At 39.1% G+C, this 22292-nt stretch overlaps 1 protein-coding gene across 1 annotated transcript; it reads left to right on the top strand.

Annotated features, from left to right (window-relative positions):
• The first annotated feature begins 1256 nt into the window (after nt 1-1256).
• On the top strand, nt 1257-20919 carry CIITA (class II major histocompatibility complex transactivator). The gene is made up of 18 exons (XM_009819461.2): nt 1257-1404; nt 3075-3203; nt 3626-3685; nt 5012-5095; nt 5702-5761; nt 8733-8882; nt 10099-10239; nt 10407-10463; nt 12621-12686; nt 13124-14828; nt 14942-15115; nt 16000-16071; nt 17415-17495; nt 18195-18287; nt 18634-18717; nt 19534-19617; nt 20106-20189; nt 20847-20919. The coding sequence occupies exons 1-18, from the start codon at nt 1278-1280 to the stop codon at nt 20917-20919; spliced, it is 3324 nt and encodes a 1107-aa protein (XP_009817763.2). The 5' UTR covers nt 1257-1277.
• The last annotated feature ends 1373 nt before the right edge of the window (nt 20920-22292 follow it).

Below are 22292 nucleotides of genomic sequence, written 5' to 3'. Positions count from 1 at the left end.
TCATTCTTGGTTCTCATGCAGGCTTGTCAACTTCTGCTTTCCATTTATAGTACAGCAGGCAATAATACCAAATTTTTGTAATCTTGGTAAAGTAATGAGGCCACACAACATGAAAAAGGAGAACTACCTGAGTGTAGGTTATTCCTCTTCATTTCATGCTGGCATCTCAATATTACAGTGGAGTAAATTATGTGAATCACCAGCGCAGGTGGCATTCATATCAGTGATCTGTGAACACTGAGGAGCCAATATTTGTTTTTGAAATAGTTTGATAAAGATGATGAATAACCAACTAGTGTTATTCCACTACCTGTGGAATAGCCAGGAGGAATGTATGAGCTTATTCTAGTGCCTGCTGCAGTAACTGGACAGAAATAGAAGGGATTTAAAATGAGGTGGAGGAAGAGATAAACTTTTTATCAAGAAATGTAGCTGCAGCAGTCTAAGAATTTCTCATATAAACATGGGTGACTGGAGCAGGGAGCACCTTGTATCAGTCAGATTTGTCTGGATAGTGCATGGCACTCTGCTTGAAAGGCTATAGCAATTCCCAACTCATGAGTAGGTATGGACATAAGTCCTGAGGGGGAAAGAAAATTGATTAAAAAATAATTGTGATTGATAGATTCCAAAATGCCAGTGAGTGCCCTATTACCAGAAACTAATTCCCAAGGTGACCGTGCCATTCTGTACACAGTCAACCATATGGTTTGAGAAAGAATTATATAAAATAAGTGTTCCGCCTTTCACTGTTCCTTCTTGTGCTGAGGGGATGTCTCCTAGCGCCACCTCCAGGGCTTAGGAACTGGGTGTAGCATCCCAGCCAGAAGCTGCTTCCCCTGAGAAGAAATTGTCCTGACAGTAAAAAATGGGATTCTTTTTCCATCTTCTTCACTGCAGTCTTCTCATTTTCCTGATACCTGCTGGATCTGTGCTTGCATCATTTATATCCTGATAAAGATACAGGAGTTGCAACTTATTCAAGACTTGGTACTTTTGGTCCAGGTGGTCAGACTGCAGTATCCCACTCCCCTGATTGGAGTAAAAAAATAGATAAGTCTTATTGCAAGCTGTATCTGGATCTATAAGTTTAAGTAACTCGGGGTTATCACTCAACACAAGACTTGGTAAGCAATACCAGTTCCACAGCCTTAAGATCTCGATGTCTTATCGACAGAAAGCCACAGTGCGGGACTTGTAGTTTTGGTTGACAAAAGCTGTGGTTTTGTCATAACTAACTGTTTTGCAGTTTGATTTCAGACAGCAAGAGACAAATCATGGATTCAGCATTTGTGTCTGAAAATGGCTATCTTGATTTGCTGCACAGTGATATCGATCCATTGCATCTGTATACTCTCCTTGATCCTAAGTCATCTGGAAATGAAGAAGGTAACTTCTCTGCAGGTTAGTAAAACACTTTAAAAATGCTTGATTAGTTTAGTCATCATGCTATAAGTTATTACCATCTCCTCTCAGTTATGTAGCAATCTAACAGCAGTTTATCATGGTGGCTGGACTAAATTCAACAGACACTGGGTGTTAGGATATGATAACTTTGTATGTAAAATAGTGACTGCTTCCAGAAATTTACATGTTTTTAAAACTGTACATATTTACAGCTTCCTGCTCAGTGAGTCTAACAAAACATACTATACCTGTCACTCATCAAGGTGTGAGGCTAATGTCTTTGGTTTGGATATCATTGCTTTAAGTAATTTATTTGCAAATGTTCCTCTCATAAGCTGGTCAAGTGTAGTTGTCAACACTTTTGTAGTTTCAAGCCAAAAGCTTTGCAAAACAGAGACTTTTAGATGAGTTTGTGATGAAGCCAGTCTGCATGCAAACTAGCATTTAATTTCCTTCTGAGCTCCTAAGGCACCAACACAATGGACTTTCATTACCAGATGCCATTTTACATCTTTTGGGGACACAGACCAATTATTTTATGATTCTGTGATAGAGGAGGAAGCAGAAGGGCCAGGGTGCAAAGATGATAGTTTCTTGCATGTAAGTTCCTACAGGTAATCAGATTAGGAGGTTGCCCTGGCTCTCAAACTTTCTGCTCCTGAATTTGTCGGGAGGTTGTGGAACGTTCTGCTCTCTCTCTGAGTTTGCTGGCATAAAAGTATGAAAGTGTATCTGTGCTGCTGACTGTGTTGTGGAGCAATAGTTGAGCCTATTTTAAACAAACGAGCTGGCCTGTGGCAATGAAAGGAGAACAGATGTATGTCCTATAGCTCTGTGCCTGATACGTATAAAACGTTACTAAATTGGAGCATACCACCTCGCATCCTTGTTGCTTTCATGAGTGACCAGTGTCAGCAGATACATGGGCAAATCAGGGGAGAACTGAACACCAGAATCTGGAATCATCTGTGTGATTAATTATTTCCCAGGTTGAGCTTTGCACGTGCAGGAGTGTTTCTTCACTCCCATGGCCTCACTTGCTCAGTGACTGAAAGTAGGATGAATTAGGGATCAGGGACTGACTCTTGTACCACTGAGATATTTCACTGATTTGAGCCTTAGCAATATCTGAGATAATGTAGATAAATTGAACATTGTCAGGACATGGTGCCAGTTATTGGAATCTGGACATTTCTGCCGTGAAGGTGTTAGCATGGTCCCTAGCATGTTTTTAGCCTTGGCCAACTAGCAGCTTCACGGGCAATTTGTAGCTGCAGTTCAGGGGTTAGCATGGACCCAGCATTGTTCTGAAGAGGGAATTTGGATGGCACCACCATATCCTGAAGAAGAAGAAGAAGAAGGTTTAATAGTATGGATGAGTCTGGTCCATGTGTGTAGGCTTTCAAGTCATAGAACGGGTTCTGGAACTGTTTTATTTACTAGAAGAGATGAAGTCTTAGAGTTTAGCAAAAGAAAAGTCTTGATTTCTGGGAGACTATAAATTAGTGAGAGTTCAGTTCTGTTCCTACTTAGCCAACATACAATAAAGAGCCAAAGCCGTACGCTGAAGTAACAAATCTGCCTTTTCTGCATGTCTTGCTATCTGGTGTTTTCACTCCTTGGTTATGGTATTCATTGAACCAATGCATACTCCTTTTTCATTCTAGATCCTGAAGTTGATGCCAGCAACTATGATCAATTCAATAATATGGATTTCCTGTGTACAATTGAAAATGGTGAAAATGGGGATGAATTGTATCTCTGTTCCAACACCATAGAAGCTTATGCTAGAATAGGTATGAAAGCAATTTTTGGTTTTTAAATCATTATTTTCCAATCACTTGCTATAGCTGTTTCTTACAAACTCTATATTCAGTGTAAACCAGTGGCATATACTCAAGTGGCCTGTTCCTCATGCATGGTAGATCTAGCCAGGTACCTAAACTTGTGTATCGTGTGGAAACAGATGAACTGTAGCTTGTGGTTGTTGAGGGAAAATCTCTCTATTAATGGCTCCTTCTGCTTAATACTTCCTGTCTCAACTTCTCCTTTCTCATGTTCTTTGTTTCCTGAACAACAATTTACAAGAAAAACTTAATTTAACTCTTCAATTTCAGTTATAGTGCAGCATTCTGTTAATGAGGGTAAGCTTACAAGAGTTTTATTGTGAAATTCATTGTGTCATTACGCTGTTCCTTTCTTTTTTCCTCCCTGCTAGCTGAATTAGCAGAATATGTCCTCAAAGATCAGCAGGAGAAGCAGGTGGAAGACACTTTTGGTAAGATTGATGTGACAAAGATTTATTTTCTCCATGACAGTGTTCTGGCTAACATCTGCACTGTACTTCATCTCCACAATCTGAACACTAGTAAGGTTTCTATACATCTGGTATCCTCTTCTTTCCCTCTGGGAACTGTGTCCCAGGATTTTCTTGGCAAACTTTGAGGATTTTCTGTATTTTCACAGGCCTTTCTCAAAGATGGCAATTTTATCTCTGACCAAGTTGCTGATCATGTCACCATGGCCATAGTGTAGGCACAGCTTAACTGTCTAGTGCAATATATGCCCACAATTAGCATCAGACTTATTCTGAGCACAACACAGATGATATGCTTAAGTTCATTAAACCAGACCCACCCAGAGGACTTAGCATGCGTATAAATGCAGTTCATGCACACTTATTTCTGTCCAGGATGCACAGAGCTGCCTGAGGAAGTGCGTCAAATTTTACTTCTCTCCCTGATCAATGCAGCAATGATATAATATACATGTAGCAAACGATTCCTTCACTCAGTGCTTGACCAGAGATAATAGCTTTGCTTTTGGTAAAGAATAATTGTTTCGGTAGTGACACAAATGCAGCTGTTGGGAAAATCCGTAGAATCAGAAAGATTCACAGAATATCTGTACATCCTATTTTATGTTTGAGCAAAGTAATTTGGAATAACTTACCAAAGGTCAGTCCTTCCCTAGGACAATTCTGGCTACAAGAAGCTCACATGACTTTTAAAATGCTTTTTACTGCTCCCTGGTGTGTTTAGAATTTGGGGGGTTTTGCACCTAATTTATATTGGGTTTAGAGGCAAAATTTATATTGGTTTTAGAGGAGTATTAGTATTTAAGTATTTGCCAGTAGAAGAATGGTATGGCTAATTTCACAGTTCTTACAACACAAAATATAAAATCTGTTTAGAACCCTTTAATCTGTCTCTTAAAGGATCTAATCCTTTTTGTACATAAAATGAGTAATTAACTTTACTAGTACTGAGACCTCACTGTGATACAGCTGGGATGTTTTATCCTTTGCTCATTAGAGCATTGAGACGTATTTATGTTTTATTAACCACTGAATTTATGGCAGTAGATTAATATTTTGCAGTTCAGAAGCTAACACAGGGTGACAGAACCTGCATTCAGAGCTCTGTGGGCTTTGTAAATCATGTCCATCTGGATATATGGTTTATTGCATGATTTGTTTTTTATCTTTTATTGGAGCGCACTTCATCTTTGCTGCCTGTTGGTGTGTTTCTCTTGCTTTTACCTCTTTCTATAGTTTTTCTAGGAGAACAAAGGTTGACATTTGGCAATTATTTCATGTTTTTAGCAGGGAACCTTATTTTGGATGAAATGGCTGCTGAAAACACTGAGAAATTTACTGACATAAAAATGCAGAAATGTCACAAACGAAGTAAGTGAAAAACAGTGAGAGTCTGAAGGGCTGTAGTGTTTGAATTCTAAATTTGCATTACGGTACTTTGGTTTTAACACAGCCTTAATGCATCTCTCGTGTAGTTCTTCACTGATACAACCAACCAGATGTACTTCCTCTGACTTTGCTCATCCTGTGTGGCTGGAAGCGAAAACAGCTCCCCCAGGCACATTATTTACAATTCGCAGAATTTGTTTTCCTGTAACATGACATTAAGCATGTCATATTTCTTCCCCTTTTTTATCATCTGTGTGACAGTGTTAACTTTGTTTTCAGTGTGTCTATAGCTTAGCAAGCATTAGCTGAACGATTCCTTCTTTAACTGCAAGAACAACAGCAAAAATCTTTGATTACTGGCACAAAAATCTTCAGCCTAATTGAAAGTTCATGGTCAGAGTAAAATAATATAAGGATTTTCACATTCATGTTTTATACAGTGGATCTGTACAGTTCTGAAATAGCTGAATTGAAACTGATAACACCCCTTTCTACTTTAAAAAGTTAAAATAAGTTTCCATGGTGGAAACTTATAATTATCAAACTGTTTCAATTTTTGTCACTTACTATCACCTTTCTTTCTTTCAGCCTTCTTAGGCTCTGCAGAGAGTTGCTCTGATGCTTCAGAACCCAAATACAAGAAAATTGGTAAGTTATTGGCTGAATAGGAAAAGATTATTGAACATATATTGTCTCTGGTAGGTATTGTAATTCTACCTGCTAGGGAAAGTTTACTGTCATAGATTGGATGATACAGCATTGTTGTGCATTTTCATGTTTCTACTTCCAGTAGAGTAGAAAATACTGTAGAATCACGTTCTTATACACCTCTGACTAATTCATGATGCAACAAATCCGTGCCCTCTTACCACTAGCTATTAAACAGTGCATCTTAGGACCAACTGCATGGTAGCCTGGGAACAGCTGGATCCTTATGCTTCAAAAGCACATGTTCCTGCCAGGTGATAGAAAAATTTCTTCCTTAGCATCAGCAGAGGCATATGTTGAACACATTCACAAGTTCACATTCAAAAGTTCACAGTTGACCTTTTCTAAATCCATCTGAGAGAAGAAAGCAAAATGGTGGAGAATTGGGTCAGCGCCAAATTTTCTAATTTTTATCATGTACACCTTTTGTTTATGATGGGTAATGTGACTCAGGCCATAGTTTGGCATTTCCTGGGTTTGATCCTTTGTTCTAAGTGTGACACCTTCCAAAAATCCAGTGAAACGTCCTAGTGAAAATAGCAACTGTGAAGAGAGCTTCTTGGCCCAGCCCATGCTATACAGTCCTTTAAACCAAAGTAAGAATGAGAGGAAGGGAAATTTCTAGGTGTTGCATGCTGTTAGACCATCTACGAGGCAGTGCCTGTGGCCAGCAGGCAGGCTGTAACTTGTTCCCTAGGTGTAAACTGGTGCTAAATTTCTTACCCAGCTGTAGCCTAAATGGGTGTCTCAGACATAGCTAAACCAGCAAAATATCCTCCCAAAATCCATGTGAGAGCAATCACCTTTGGATGAATATATTACACTGTGTTTTGAAGTGACATGTGTTACTGTATGCTAGCACACTTCCCAAGCCTCCTAAGGGGAACTCTGTAGCAAACCCCATGGGCCGTGTACATGTCAGGGTGGGCAGCCAAAACCAGCATGTAACCTAGAAAGCCATCCAGAGAGTGCTTGGATCATGGGACTGCACCTCAGCAAAATTCAGGCTGGCAATTGCCCAGCAATTGCTAAGGAACTGCCAGACTGGACGAAAGTCATAGAGAGCACACATATGCACTGGGACTGTGACCCAAGTTAGTTTTCCAATGTTCATGTGGACTTCTGTGGGGGGATTGAGCAGAACTAGCTGTGGAAAAAAATACATTTGCTGGATCTGGAAAGGTAATCAGAGTTCCTACTGAACTGGTACCCGCCGGTTGTAGTTATTCAGACACAGATAAAGTTCGTGGCAGTTAATACCCATTAAAGGTGGATTACCTTCTATCTGCTAAAATTCCTTTTTCGATTTGGTGCTTTTTAAAGCCTATGTTTATGCCACACTAACAATGAGAGTTTTCAATAAGGAAATGGCACATCAGTTCCTGATTTAAAAAACAAACCAAAACAGTAAAAATGCCTCACCCTACATAACTTGCATTCCAGTCTACAGTATCATCATAGAGCTAACAGGTGCTTTGTAAAGCTGCACCTATCCTTTTCCAGAAAGTGCCCAGAATATTATCACTCTCTCTACCTTACTTGACCCAATGAAGGTGCTGAAGGAAGGAATATATACGTAAGGCGGTATAAATACTGGGTACAAAAAATCTAATTGACAGAAAGATGAGCTACATGACAAAATCAGGAATTTATTTAACCTGTCATAAAATGAGTATCACAGTATGATCCTGCAAAGGCAAACACAGAACTCTTCAGAAGTGTAAGACTATCTACAGTAAAGAGGATTATGTTCAGAGTGGTAAGCCAAGGATGAGATTCTTTCAAATGAATTTAATTAAATTAAACTTTAGATTTGCTCAACTGTTTGTGGCTAGCTATAACAGTACCTGATCTTATCTGACTGTAGCAATGCAACAATCCTTGGATAGGAAATTACGTGGGAATTTCACATGCTGATTTACACACAAGCTGAAAAACACTTTTTAAAATCTGTTTTTATACCACAGTAAAAAGAGAAAGATTCCTATAACAAAGTAATACATCAGTTACTGATAAATAACGTTAACACATCCCACCCTAAAGAGTGTGATCCAGACGGTGGTGTACGCTACAATGGCACAAAACCCGCACAGGTTTGTAGCTCCTGATAAAACATCAGACTGTAGAAAATGATGAAATAGAGACTTAATTGTTGCTGCTAGGCAGGAGGGGAAAGGAAAAGCAAAACCAACTCTGAGAATAAGGGTGTGGCAAACCCAAGGAAACTAGCAGACTGGTTCAAAATAAACAAGTGTATCTTATTGATTTGTAAGAAACTGTCAATAAGCAGATGAAAACATACAATGCACATGAGCCTCCCTCCCCATTTATCCTCTTCTTAAAAAAAAACAAGTTCTGCAGGCAAGTTGCATATTTTAAAACTCAGGTGTTTGTGACTGTTCTTTGGGAACCCCTCTTAACACAGACTAGTTATCCTTACAAGCACTGTAGTGTCTAAATAGAGAGTCAAGGTCCTCAGTTTATTGTACTTGGGCCTCTCTAAACTTGTGCAATATTAAGGTAACAACCCGTGCTTGGGAAACTTAGCACAGCCAGTGTAAGACCTTGTTATATCTTCTCTGTGAATCATCCATGTGTAAGATCATTTACATCTAAACACATCTGAAGGTTTCTAGAAAGAAGACAGGCCAGGAAAGATGAAGAAAAAGAAAATTAAAAGAGTGAGCTACTGGAAAAAAGTGTTCTACCACTGAATTTCATAAATATATTTTAGATTTTGAGACCTGAGTAGATTTCAGAAAGCTATTATGAACTGTTCTTGCTTTTGGAAAACCAGAACACAACTGATCAGAATCAGGTGGTTTATGATATCTGTTGAGACCTCTTCCTTGGGCCCCTTAACTTCTACCAATGAAATAACTTTCTCTTTTTGTTTTGCTTTTTTTTCAAGTGGAAGTCCCTGCAGTGTCTGCAGGGAATGGCAGTTTCTTAGCTATGCCTCTCAACAGCCATCCGGCTAGCTCCACCTCACTAACAAACCAGCACATATCCTTTTCTGTTCCTGCTACCAACGCATTGGAAAGAAGTTTTGTAATTCCTGGTATGTACAGTACAGCTCTAGGTGTGCACTTCCACACAGGTTGATTTATACAAGGGGAAAACTCTTGTAAATCTGGTCATTGACCATGAACAATGGTGGGGAAAACAAGTGTGGTAGCTGTTTCAATCAAGCACTTAAAAGTGTGGCACTCACTAAAAGAATGAAAAATATTCAAGGGAAATTAAAAGTGCATTGCCCCTAATGAAATAGAATGAGTCTTCCATTTAATTGGTGAAGTGCAGGTTAATAGAGAAGAGAACAGAGTTATTTACTGTATGCTAATCTAAATAATTACTTACTTGTCTTAAGAATAGGAAATCACAAAATTTTCATTAATAAACTTTGGCTTAGTTCCAATTTCTTTTTCATCCAGAGGCTTGTAAAGGACTGCGGGATAATTATATTTGCAATAGTGGAGCAAAATCTAGGTTGGAATTTTGTTCACAAAAACTGAATACTAATCCAAGTCATGGGCTGTGTAGCCACCTTGCCTTGATCATGTTGTGTAGCAGAGGGTGCTCACAGTACACTGGCAAGTGCTAACGACAAAGACACAATTCAACACCTTTCACTGTTAAATCTATGCTGGAAAGGAACCAAAAAGCAGTGGATAAGTTAGAAGTCTTGAAGTATCTGATGCTAGCTGAAACAGCACAAAGTAGCAGAAGAAATTCTGTCACACTTAAAGAAACTCAGAGCTATGGCTGATTAAATTGCAAGCACTGCATCATCAAAAAAATTTCCCAGTGCGGGTTCAGAGGGCTGATGCTTGCTAGCTGCTTGTACAAGCTGCATGATGTGCAATTATGTGGGAAAGATGTAGTGCAAAGGATGGTAAAATTAATTCAGATACATAATATTTACACATTTTCTCTCTTCTAGATCTCTGGTCCATACATTTACAGACTTCACCTTAAGCACTTTTCCTTATGTTAATAGAATTTCTCTTTAGACTATTGAAAACCAGTGGTCACTAAAAGCTGGGTAATCCCTTGTATTTCACATTCATCGTACCCTTGAAGAGTTTTTGTTTAATGGATTCTGTAGATTTCATGTGATCCTATGAATTCTGGTTCATAAACTCTCCACTGGGAATATTTGCCCAGAAGCTGCCAGGAAGGATAAGTAGCTTTTAGAAATCTTTTTCTTTCTTAGAAACCTTTAGAAACCAGGAACCTTTAAAAACAGAAGAGTAATTATTCTGCACTCATTTCAGGATCTTCAGCACCTTTGATTCCAGAGTGTCTACCTGTCAGTGTGAAAGGGAGCCAAGAGAATACAGGCTTTGCAGATCCTCCTCAGCAGATACTTAACTTTGTTCTTGGAAATGGCACATCTGATGTTATAATATATCCAGGTAAGAGCAATAACCTTTTAGCCACATAAATAGGCAGAAAGTACTGGAAAATCAATGCTGTCAACAAAGTACTAAGGTCCCTCATGATAGTTTGATAGTTTTCAGCTTTCAACTGAAAGTTACTGATAGCTATGATAGGCTGAAAACTATCATTTGTTTCTTGTCAGTGCTGACTTCTGCCACGAAAACATTGATAGCCCCAAGTTTTCCCGTTAGTTTATGTGGTAAGTAGAAAATGAATTTTTATATATACAGTACTTTGGATTGGGAGAAGGAGCGTATAGCTTCTACCCAAAGCCAATTCTCCTCTCCAGGCTTTACTCATATTGACCTTATTGAGAAAAATAAAAATTAATGGCATTTCCTTCTTTGTATTGATCACTGTCTGCTTAGTCTAGTCCAAAATACAGAGCAGATAAGGGGTTGTAGAGCTACAGGTTCAGCTATGTATTAGCAGCCAATCCACTGTGTTTGCTATGAACTCCAGTTTCTGGAAGAAGTCTTCTTGTCTGCTTAAAACAATACAAAAGCCCAGTGTGCTTGAGCACCATCAGAAGTAGAAGTTGTGCTGGTACTGGCATGGCCTGAGCATCTTAAATGCTCGGTGCTGGAAGCCACACTGCAGTCAGCTCACATGGAAGCCCCCAAACCAAAGTGATGACGACTTATTTAACGAAACAATACATAAGCCTTATATACAGAAAAGCTTATAAAGAAACCAGAGCCTTCGTCAGAGTATAGCAGTCCTGCCTGTGGTAGCAAACTTTCCTCAGACACTTTTTTCCCAGCCCTCACAGAGCTGTTAGAATAGGGAGTTTGATTTCAGTGGTTATTTAGTTTCTGATCTCTGTGTACCCTGGTGATTACAGCTGCTTGCAGCTTAGTACAAGTGTTTTGTTGCCCTCTGGTGGGTAACACCACCCAAAATAGCAAAAATTTAAGGTGGAGATTAATAGGCAAATACCCCTAGGTTTGGGGGAGTATTTGTAAGTGATACATACTGTTTGTGTGAATACTCAATACTAACCATTTCAACTGATGTACAGCACTACAACATGTGTGAGTATGTCGCAAACCTCAGAATTCCAAATGCAGCAGAAAAATCAGGACATAAGCTACCAAGCCAGTCTCTTTTCCACTTTTAAAAATTAACACCTGATTGATTTGACCAGTGCTGCTTCCCATCTAAATGTCTCTTGACAGCTTTTCTTGGTTTTCCATTCTGTTGTTTTTATTTAATAAAATAAATAGTAAACCAAAAACAGATACTTTCCTGAAAACAGTCATGTCCCCTCTTTATTTAATATCTTTCGTTGATTTTTATTCTACAAGGAAGAGAACTATCTCTATATCAAATATATTCTTTCACTGGAAAAAGGAATTGCTTATTAGAAGTCTGTGGGTGCTTCCCTGCTAGAAGCCACTCTGAACTCTAACCGTTCCATCTGTTGCTGGCATGCAGGGTAGGAATTGATTTCCAGATCTCTGAAACTTTAAGATTTGTATTTTTTTTTAAACCACATTCTACATCAAGATGTACCAAATATTATGGTAATAAATACATTTGTACAAATCTAGGGAGATTAACCTGTTTTGTTTGGGGTTTTTTTTCCACATCTCTGCTGTGTGGTTACCATGAGACTACCGATGAGGTTTCTGTCAATTCAAATTCTTTTTTTCTGTCAATTCAAATTCTGTCCTGCATCTGCAAAGCTCTTCCTACCAAAAGTTTTGTCAAAACTGATACTCTGTCATTACCAGTCTGTAGAAAATATGCTTTCTCTGAAAAATTCCCAATTTCTTTGTGTATGGCAGACACTGCTCATCTGACCAAGTGCAAAAGCCTGCAGTAGTTTGAAATCAAACAGGCAAAAAGAAAGAAAATTGGACAGTGACGGTACTTTGTCAGGAAGAGTAACAGGTAAATTCTGTTACCAACAGTCACTACTCTGTGACTTTCATCCTTAATGCTGGGTTACAAGATGTAGAATAACAAAAGGAAGCTATTGCTTTTGGTGACATAAAGAAGTCCTACATGTGAATGTGAATTTATGCAAAACACTGACATTTGAAAAGAACAATGGATGTCACCTTGTTATGATAGGTCTTCTGCTTCATACAAGTGTCGGAACAGCTGTCATCTTGTTTGGTGTCATACTGCCTGCAACAGTTCATGTCAACTGAATTGTACTTGTGTGAGGATTTTTTTCCTTTCCCTTGTAAAATAAACAAAATATCTCTTTCTCTGGATGATACTATGGGATGATAATATATGTTGCAATGAACTTGAAAATTTGCATTAGTCTTATTGTTAAAATTAGTGAAGCTGAATCAATGACTATCTACGTGTCTTCCTCAAGTATATTGTTTTGTTTCTCCAGGTTTAGAAATGTTCAAAGAAGTCCAAGTTCCCATAATTCCGCCTGAAGAACCTTTCAAAAGACCAAGTGAGTTTAGATCTCTTGAACTTAAAACGTCCAGTATTTTTTGGCTAATTTTTCTGGTTTTGTTTCCATACAGAAAAGCTACTTGTTGTAGGAATTGTCTGAGTGTCTGAGCACAATTCGTGTTTTTAAGATGTTAGACTTGCCTACGTTTAGATATCTAGCTGTAATACCTACTTAGAAGGTCAGTGTACTTAGCTGGTTTTATCATATGCATAGATATCTCCAAAAGTATTCAGTTCATAGGTCTAACAGGGTCTATTGTGCCTGCACTCCCAATTTAAGTACCTGCAGTTACATGGAATAAATCCAGACCTACATGCTTTCTGGGAACTGATATATTTTGACCATATTACAATTATGTACTTAAACCACTGTGAAGCAATGTTGTAATTTGTGGACCGGTTTCTTCAGTTTGTGTGTGCTTTTTATTTCTCTAGAGCCAGTGGAAGCTTTCTGTACATCACTTATGGATTATTTCCGAGACGTGTGCAAATCCGTGGCCATGGAGCGTGAAGTAACTCTTGATCACCTGTTTATTGATGGGACATTTGTTCAAAGCCAAACTGAAACCAAGACTGGGAAAAATAACGTAAAAGCAATGGAAAAGGAGCTGGTAACTTGCAGTCTGCAAGGGAAGGAAAATGCAGCCCTTAAAATAAGCCAAATATTTCAAATCCTGGGAGGTAAAGACTTAGAGACTAAAGTGATTGTGGTGCTGGGAAAAGCAGGAATGGGCAAAAGCATTCTTGTTCAGAAGATCTGCCAGGACTGGTCCAATGGAGAGTTTTCTCAATTTGAATTTGTATTTTGGTTTGACTGCAAACAAATAAGCTTGCCTGAGAAGCGATACAGCTTGAAGGATCTGCTTCTTGAATTTTTTGTAAAACCTCAAGAGGGAAGCAAAGAGATCTTTGAGTACATATTGCAAAATCCTGCTAAAGTCCTTCTGGTTTTTGATGGGTTTGAAGGGTTGCATGATCATGAGAATTTTCCTCGTTGCTCAGCCAGCCAGCCTGAAAAAGACTTGTGCAGTATAAAGGAGCTGCTTTCAGGACTCATCCAAAAAAAGATACTCAATGGTTGTACTTTATTACTTACAGCAAGACCAAAAGACAAGGTGTACCAGTATGTATCCAAAGTGGATAAGACTATTGAAATAGTAGGATTTTCCCCTCAGCAGAGAGAATTGTACATAACCAAATACTTCAAAGGATTACCCTACTGTGCTAATGCACTGAAATTAATCAAAGACTCTGAGTACTTGTTCAGTCATTGTTACAGCCCTGTTATGTGTAGATTTATTTGCTTTCTCTGTGAGAAGGTACTTGAAATAGGAGACAAAAGCCTTCCTTCAACTCTTACTACAGTCTTCCTGAAATTTGTTCAGCAAAAGATAATACCTATGCAAACAGATGTTACAGCCATGCAAAATCAAGAGAGTCTTGCTATGCTAGCCCGTATAGCCTGGTATCTTGGAGAAAAGCACCAAAGTGCAATGAAAAGTGATCTTCCTTCTAAGGAAGTTAAAGAGTTTGCTCTGAAATATGGATTTTTCCTGCCATTTGCATTCCCCAGACATTCAGGTAGTGAAGAAGAGGAATTTGGGAGCACATTCTCTGATTTTGTCATTCAGAATTTCTTGGGTGCGCTTCACCTTATGTTAGCAGAAGAGATCAAGGATAAAAGTCTAACAAAGTACCTGTCTTTTCCATCCAAGAAGAAAAAACCTTATAACTGGTTAGATTTAGTGCCTCGATTTTTGGCTGGCTTGTTGTTCCTCCAGGATGACCCCTACTTCTGTTCCCTTTCAAATAAGGATGTAAAACAATCAACCAAGAAGCAGAAAACACTCTTGAAATATATTAGAAGGCTGCAGATAAATGAGCTCTGTCCAGAGAGGTTACTTGAGCTTTTACATTGTATTTATGAAACGCAAAGCAATTATCTTTTGCAGCATGTGGCTTTAAGGCTCAAGCCAGACCTGTCTTTTCTGGGCGTACTTCTTACACCACCTGATGTCCATGTGCTGCACTCTATTTTAAAAAGGTCAAGAAAAGAGTTTTCTTTGGATTTGCGAAACACCAGCATTGACATGCAAGGGCTGAAGGACTTGGTTGGCCTAAAGAATGTGGCATCGTTCAGGTTGGTCATTCTTTGTAGATAGTAGTGTCATTCATTGGACTGTATGTAGATGACACTTTCATGCAACAACAGCAGTCATATCTGTTGATTTCATATGTTTTGTCACTTCACAGGGCCTCCCTCAGTGATACAGTCAGGCTCTGGAAATCTTTAGAACAGACAAAAGACTGCGAACTGCTGAGAGCATCAACAGAGAAATTTGTTCTTGATCCCTTTAAGGCAAAGACAATGAAGGACGTCAGTGACCTTTCAGATCTTGTAGAGATGCAGGAGAAGATGATCAATTGGTAGGCTCATTATGATCAAAAGTCCTCTCAATATACTAGCAATTTAAGAAAATGGGGGTTCACTGACAGTGCTGGAGAATGGAGTCCTCTGCTTGTCCAAAGGAGAAGTCACTAAGGCAGTGCAAGCTCTTCTGTGATCTCAGAGTGTTCTCCTATGCCAATGTGTGGTGCTTGTCATGGCAGGGGGGAGCAGTGACAGCACTATGCAGAATATTTATCAAAACTGCCAATAAAAAAGCCAGCTGTTATTTTTCCTTTGGATTCCTTTTTAAGCTCCAAGTATGCTATCTTCCAATTGCTTTCAGTTACATAACTTGGGTAACTGATTTTTCCACCCTGTGGCACCTGGGCCATAGATGAAAGCTTATTTTGCACCGGTCACAGACGACTTGAGTCAGTCCTTTAGCTCAGGAGGTAAAAGCTTGTGTTATGTGATCTATAAACCCTGTGTTTCATCCCTGCTCATGATGTGGCTAGGGGATTGGTTGCAATTAAAAGCATGCATAAATAAAGTATTTTGGTTGGGTTTTTTTAAAATAAAAATGGTGACTTCCATTTTAACACGGGCAGAGTATTTGGGTTAAAATATACACAAAATAAGTTTTGTGTTCAGCCAAAAATACTTGATTTAGAAGAATGTATTTTTAAGTTTTATTGGAAAAAGAGCAAACAACTGCACTGTGAAAGGCAATTATCAGATTGAAATTAATTAAATGAAGAAAGGTTGGAGTAGAAGTTATCCTGAAGTTTCCTGATTCCTCAGTTAATGCCGCAGTGGTTTATTTCCTGTAAAAGTTTACCAAAAAATTATTTTTATAGCACTGTTTTACTTTAAAAATTGCTAAAGTATTTATCATACTCTGGTTCTACTATGATTTATTTAGTGTGCAAGATGCATCTGGTTGCAGCACCTATGAAATTCCTGCCATCAAAAACCTCAGAAAACTGGAATTTGCGTAAGTCATACGCCTCTCTGTTGATTGATATATGATTACATTTAAGGCTGAGAAGAGTCATGGATATTGGCTACAGTCATTGAATTGATGTGTAGTTAGTTTATGGTAAAGCATTAAGTAAACCCCGTTTATTGCTATTTTGCTTTTCTCAACTAGATTTATTAAGTCATGGCCAAAACTCAAAAAACATCATTTCTGGCTCCTGCGGTGATACAGATCAACATGGTTCTATCAGTTTTGTTTGATTTTACTACAAGTTAGCTCCTCATCACCAGATGTATATCTTGTGCAACAAGCTATAAAATATCTTGATTGTGATCTAACTACCTGGGAAATATTTTTTCCCCAGAAATGCTCAACTTTTCTATCTGAGTCTTCTGATGTAATTTTATGTCCTATCAGAGCTTAGGCCATGAGAGAAAAAGGTCAGAGAATGCCTCTCAAATAAAATGTTTATCACCATTTTCCTGGAAGAAGGAAGGTTGACTTGGAAACACTGACTTTAAAAATGAGGTGTAGTAACATTTCTGTTTTCCTGCAGACTGTAAGCAGCCTCCAGGGCTGTTCTATTGTTTAGAATATCCTGCCATAGTATGTGAATTAATTTGAGCAGAAATTGCCCCAGTGCAATGGAGAACTCTCATCAGGTCTTCATCTGTTTCCTGCTCTTCGTATCTGACCCAGTCTAGAACTGCTGTGCTTGGCCTCACTTCTGATTTTATGCTGCTTTCTCTTCTCATTTCCTCTCCTACTTTCCCTTTGTTTTAAATTTTTGGTTAAAATTCCAATCCTCTTAACTAGGCTGAACTTGTTCTAATACCAAGGAAACTCCAAACAAGAGGTTAGCGTCTGAGGGACAAATGCTTAGAGCTGCAATATTAAAATTCAATTTATGTTTTAAGCTGCAGTAAAATGTTGATCTTAAGTTAGTCTGAATTGCCAGTAGTTGGGGGGAAGAAAAAAAAAAGATAATTTTTTTCATCTCATTTATCAAGATTATAATACTTAAATGAAAAACCTGAAAAAAATAGAAAAAGAACAGAAATACAGGAATCTAAAACAAGTGAGATGAGTCTTGCAAAGAGTAACAAAAAAGTGGCAAATGCATGTACCACTGCTTCCATGCAAGCAGCTCTGCTCTGTCTGACGTTAGCTTTGTGGGGTCCTCATCCGGAGGCTTCAAAGCAGAAATCCTTGCTACAGATTGTAGGGAATGGCTGCTTCTGAGGAGTGTAAACTAGCTTGCATTTGGGGCTGCAGGGGAAGAACTTAAAAATTCATAACTTTTGCTGTTTCTGAGCATGTGAAAAAACTGCTGCATGTCTGTATTTGCTTTCTTCCAGGCTGGGTCCAGTATGTGGCCTTCAGGGATTCTTAAAACTCGTGGAAATTCTTGCAGCATTTCCATCACTTCAGCATTTAGAGTGAGTAACACTAAAGATTAACTTTGCTAATGTTGCTTCTCAGCAGCCCTTGATGATGGGGGAGCTTAGGTACCCAAGAAACATTTTATTTGCCAGCAAGACTACTTGCTTTGATGAACAAACTAAACAACAAAGACATTCAGAGAATGTAACAGCAGACTAAAAACTAGTGCTCTTCATCCTCCCTTAAGACACTTGGTAGTCATTTGTTCAGTACCCCTTCAGTCACTTCTCCATGTGTTCCTCAGTGGTTAAAAGCTTGTGGGAAAGGTTTAGTGCAGAGTCCCACTGGGTGCTTCCACTTCGTGCCACGGCACTGATCAACACTGCCTGCAGATTATTTGTTTCTTCATTCAAGCTCCACAACGTGCCTGAGCCCCACGTTCCCTCGTGGTGAGGTTTCTGAGGGACTCACGGTCATGTCTGCCCCAGGAGAAAACAGGCTCCCTCCTTAACCAGAAGCAGTGTTAAATTTGGGGGTTAACATCAGTATTTGTGCTGTTGCTGTGCACCTTCCAGTAGAACTTGTAAGAGATTGAGCTTTGTGGATTTGATTCATATAACAGATACTTCTCTGCAGTAGCCTCTGCAGAGGCTTGAGAAGGAGCTTCTCAAGTTAGATAGAGTGGTCTCTGAGGTGAATACACTGCAAAAATTTAGATTAAAAGGGAAGCTAATTCTCTCTTTGTCGTCACCCAGCCTTGACGCTCTGAGTGAAAATGGCATAGGAGATGAAGGAGCAAAGAGTCTATCTGAAGTCTTTCCAACCCTGACTTCACTGGAAACATTAAAGTAAGTGCAAGGTTAACAGTTCTGGGGAAATTTGGAAAGAAATAGATTAAACGTAGAGCCTTAAGGGACTGTGTGTTAACAATTATGGGCACAACTAACTAACCCATGGGCCTGGAAGACCAATGAGTCTAAGGACATACTTAATCTGTACATTCATTAGAGAAATAGGTTAATCCTATGGCAATTCCTCATTTCCCTTCAAGGGCCGTAATTTGTCTTTTTCCCTGCATTTGGTCTAAACAGACTGTCCAAATTATATAAAAAGACATCAAAAATTAATTTTGCCCACATTGTAATAAATTAGAATAAATGTGCTCAACTAACAAAGCAATCTCACTTTCTGTAGCTTATCACAGAATAAGATAACAGATGTGGGTGCAGAGAAACTAGCTACAGCTCTTCCTTCACTGTCTTCATTAAAGACACTAAGGTAAGTAGTTGTATCCTGTTCAGTTGTTTTATACAACAAACTTTGCTATCTCTGTCAGAAATTACTGAACATGGAACAAATATGTACACTGTGCAGCAGCCAAGCTTTTGACTTCATTCTTGCATAAAGCCTTTAGAAAGAAGTTAAGAGGAGAGAAATGTATGACCCAGTGTAGGCATACAGAAGGATATCTCAGGAATATGACAAGGACTGTACTGATTTTTAAATCTAATCCATAATACCTGGTTATGAATAATATCCTGTACAAATGTGCACCCAGGGTCATGATCTACTGCAAGCTTATGCGGAGCTTGCTAAGCGCAGTGCTAAGCCCTAAGCCAGCAACAAGGTGGTATGTGTTTGCTGATATGGGACCAAAGGTCCATCCCACTTCATTAAAATGTCTGGCATAGGCCTGGATGAAGTGTCTCAGTAGGGAATGCAAGAAACCATGGTGTGCAGTTGTGGAATAATTTACTCATGTGGCAATCTTTTGAATGCTGTGCCCCAAATCTTTGAGCTTCATTTTCTTGCAGATTTTTAATTTGATCTAATGTAGAGAGAAATGTTCTCATTATTCATTAAGAATCTAGACCTATTTTTGCTGTAGCTGTGCTAGCTGAAGAAGGGATGTGGCCATTTGCATTACTTGATACAGAAAATACGAAACCGTGTTTTAAACATTAACTGCAAATAGACAAGGATAAATTGGAAGTTAAGATGTACCAACCATATCCGAAATTCCTTGATATAATGTATAACCTGTTTACATTACCCATTATTCAATTGTGACTGTATCGGTTTGGTTTTCTGCAGCTTATACAATAATAGCATTTGTGATTTTGGAGCAGAAAATCTTGCGAAAGTTCTTCCAGCGATGGCATCTTTAAGAGTGCTAGAGTGAGTATGAAATCTTTTGAGATGGTCCAGGAAAGCTTACTTGCTTGGATACTGAAAATTCAAATCTTCCGTGCTCAGGAAAGAGGAGACAGAAATTGAAGAAGAAAATGTCAAGGAAATTTCACATGGAAAATGTGCTTATGCAGAGTCCAGATAGTCAGTGGTTGGAAAGGATTAAGGAGCAGTTCACCATAAAAACTGAAAAATGGGTTTTAAGATGGGAGAATAGGATCATGGGGAGTTGGAAAAGGACCTCAGGTACATAGAATAAGGAATCCCTCACATGAACTAACTTAATGAAGTTCCCATTTGACCCTTTGAGTATTTTATTACAGGTTTTTTGAATCAAGGATCTATTTTGTTTTTTTTTAATTTTCTTTCTTCCCCCATCTGCAGATAAGCCCGTATAGTATTTTTGATTTTTAATGAAATGTTTGATTACACCACTACATGATGTGATCTGGATTAACAGGGTTTTTTTTCCTCAGAGTTCAGTATAACAAAATAACTGGCGTTGGAGCCCAGCAGCTGACTGACAGCTTACGAAAATGTCCCCATATAAAGAACTTGGTGTAAGTCTCTTGATAAGCTGTTTGCTGTATCTTTGTTCTGTAAATTGGGTTAGAATTCATGCTAAAGCTGTGTTCTGTATTTGACAGATTTATAAGAGGCACAAAAAAAGACATCACCAAAATACAAAAGCAGTCACAGAAATGTTAAAAATGTTGTCTCTGGTTTCAGCTGCATTAATTCCCAATCGTCCCAGGCAAGCAAGCTTGTCCTGCTTTAAGTATGGTTTACACTGTGCCTGCCTTTGTTAATCTCCTACCCTTCCAGAGCACCTGACCTGATCTGTGCTGGAGGACTTGTATTTGAAGGATAAAAAATAAGCAGCCATCATTAGAGGTTAAATAGACTGAAGCTGCCAGTACACATTCAAGGCAAGGGAGTTTGGTAGAAAGCTAAAGAACAGTTATGGAGACAGGACTGTAGTGTGTCCTATAACCAGAGTCAGCCAGGTTATGGAGGAGTGAACTGCTTTCTTCTAAATGAGAATGCATTTTCATTTGTTCCATAGCTTAAATACTTTTATAGAATGATATTCAAAAGAGAAAGGCAACTTTAAAAAAAACACAAAACAAAACACAAACATACCAAACACACCAAAAAAACTGTGAAGCAAATTCTGCTTCTTAAAATCTCTTTCCTTTCTGAATTTGCCCTTACAGCATGTGGAATCCCACCATTCCCTATGGAGTTCTCGAACACCTTCAGCAGCTGGACTCTAGGATCAGTGTGTAGATTCAGATGATCCCATACAGGTAACATAAACCCTGGTTCCCTGAGACAACAAGATTTGTTTCTGTGGCAGCTGTTGATTCTGGTCTCACTGACAGCAGGCACAGTAACAGCATCAATGCATACATGGCTAAGAAAAGAGATGCTGCCATAGAGTGGCACAGATCAGTATCACGTCAGGCCCCCTTTCCCCCCACTCACCTTGCATCCCCCATCTCCCTGGCACCAGCACTAGCAGACTGCAGGAGCTGCATCAACAAGAATGGACTTCTTCCAGGACTCAGCCCAGTTCAGTGACTGGCAGCTGGCCTGCTTACCTTCTCTTTGCTGATGCAGGAAACTAAATAGCTCTGTGTACTTCTCGTGTTTAATAGATGAGTTCTGTACTCCTTCGAGATTGTTTTGTGTTGATTTTCAGTAAGTCCTTTCACATTTCCTTTGTTTAATACAAATCCTCCACAGCTGCTTGTCTCGCTATGAAGTTGTGCTTCTACTGTACTCAGAGCAAACCACCGATTCCTACGTTCCTTGTTCTCAGTCTGTTTTGTGTGATTTAGCCACTGGCAGACACTTTTACTTCATTGATTCTGCCTGCACAGTTTCAAGGAGCCTTGAAATAATTGCATCGTTAGCAATTTGCTAACAGTTTGCTGATGATCACCAGGATCTGACTGCCTTGGTGCTCCTGGACTGAAGGAGCTGCAGCAGGCATGTGAAGTTAGGGTTTTGTGTAGTTCTGCTCCGTTTTCTGCCATGTGCTTCCTCTTGCTCTTAAAAAAAATTACACAGGATGCATCAGTGAAATGATTCCAGTGAAGAATGAGAAGCCAGAGTCAAGCCAGCCACCAGATGCCCTCCAGCTTTCTTTCAGATGGCAAAAAAACACCTTGCAGAGCTATTGCCAGCTGGTTAAGCAGTGGTTTGAATGGTCCTGGCAATGGCTGCAGTTGCCAATGGCTTCCTAAGCCATGCAGTGAGCCAAGCTTTTGCATGACTCTTGCTCTCACTGCACTAATACCAGATGTAGACTGGGCTATATATATGGCACTGATCAGGCTACAGGTTGTGGAAGACTCAGGTGCCATACCAGCTTCACAGACTAGCTTTATACAGCAGCAGTGAAAAATTGTAGTGATCCTTAATAGCCTACAGTACAACTAATTCTTTGTCTTGTTGAATAACCGTACCTACTTGGGAAAGAAGACATCAGGGATATGAACACTGCCAGGAAACCTTGCAAAAACAAAGCTTTTTCTAACCTCCTGTGTCCATCATTCAAGCGGAGCATGCAATAAGCATCTCTGAACGTGTAGGTCAGCTCTGAAATGACCTTTCGGACTCAGAGCAATGGCAGTCAGTGGTAAAGAGCTCTGCTC

Source organism: Gavia stellata, chromosome 18 (genome assembly GCF_030936135.1).
Source record: "Gavia stellata isolate bGavSte3 chromosome 18, bGavSte3.hap2, whole genome shotgun sequence".
Taxonomy (NCBI): domain Eukaryota; kingdom Metazoa; phylum Chordata; class Aves; order Gaviiformes; family Gaviidae; genus Gavia; species Gavia stellata.
Note: the sequence above shows the minus strand (reverse complement) of the source record. Positions and strands in the feature narration are given on the sequence as shown.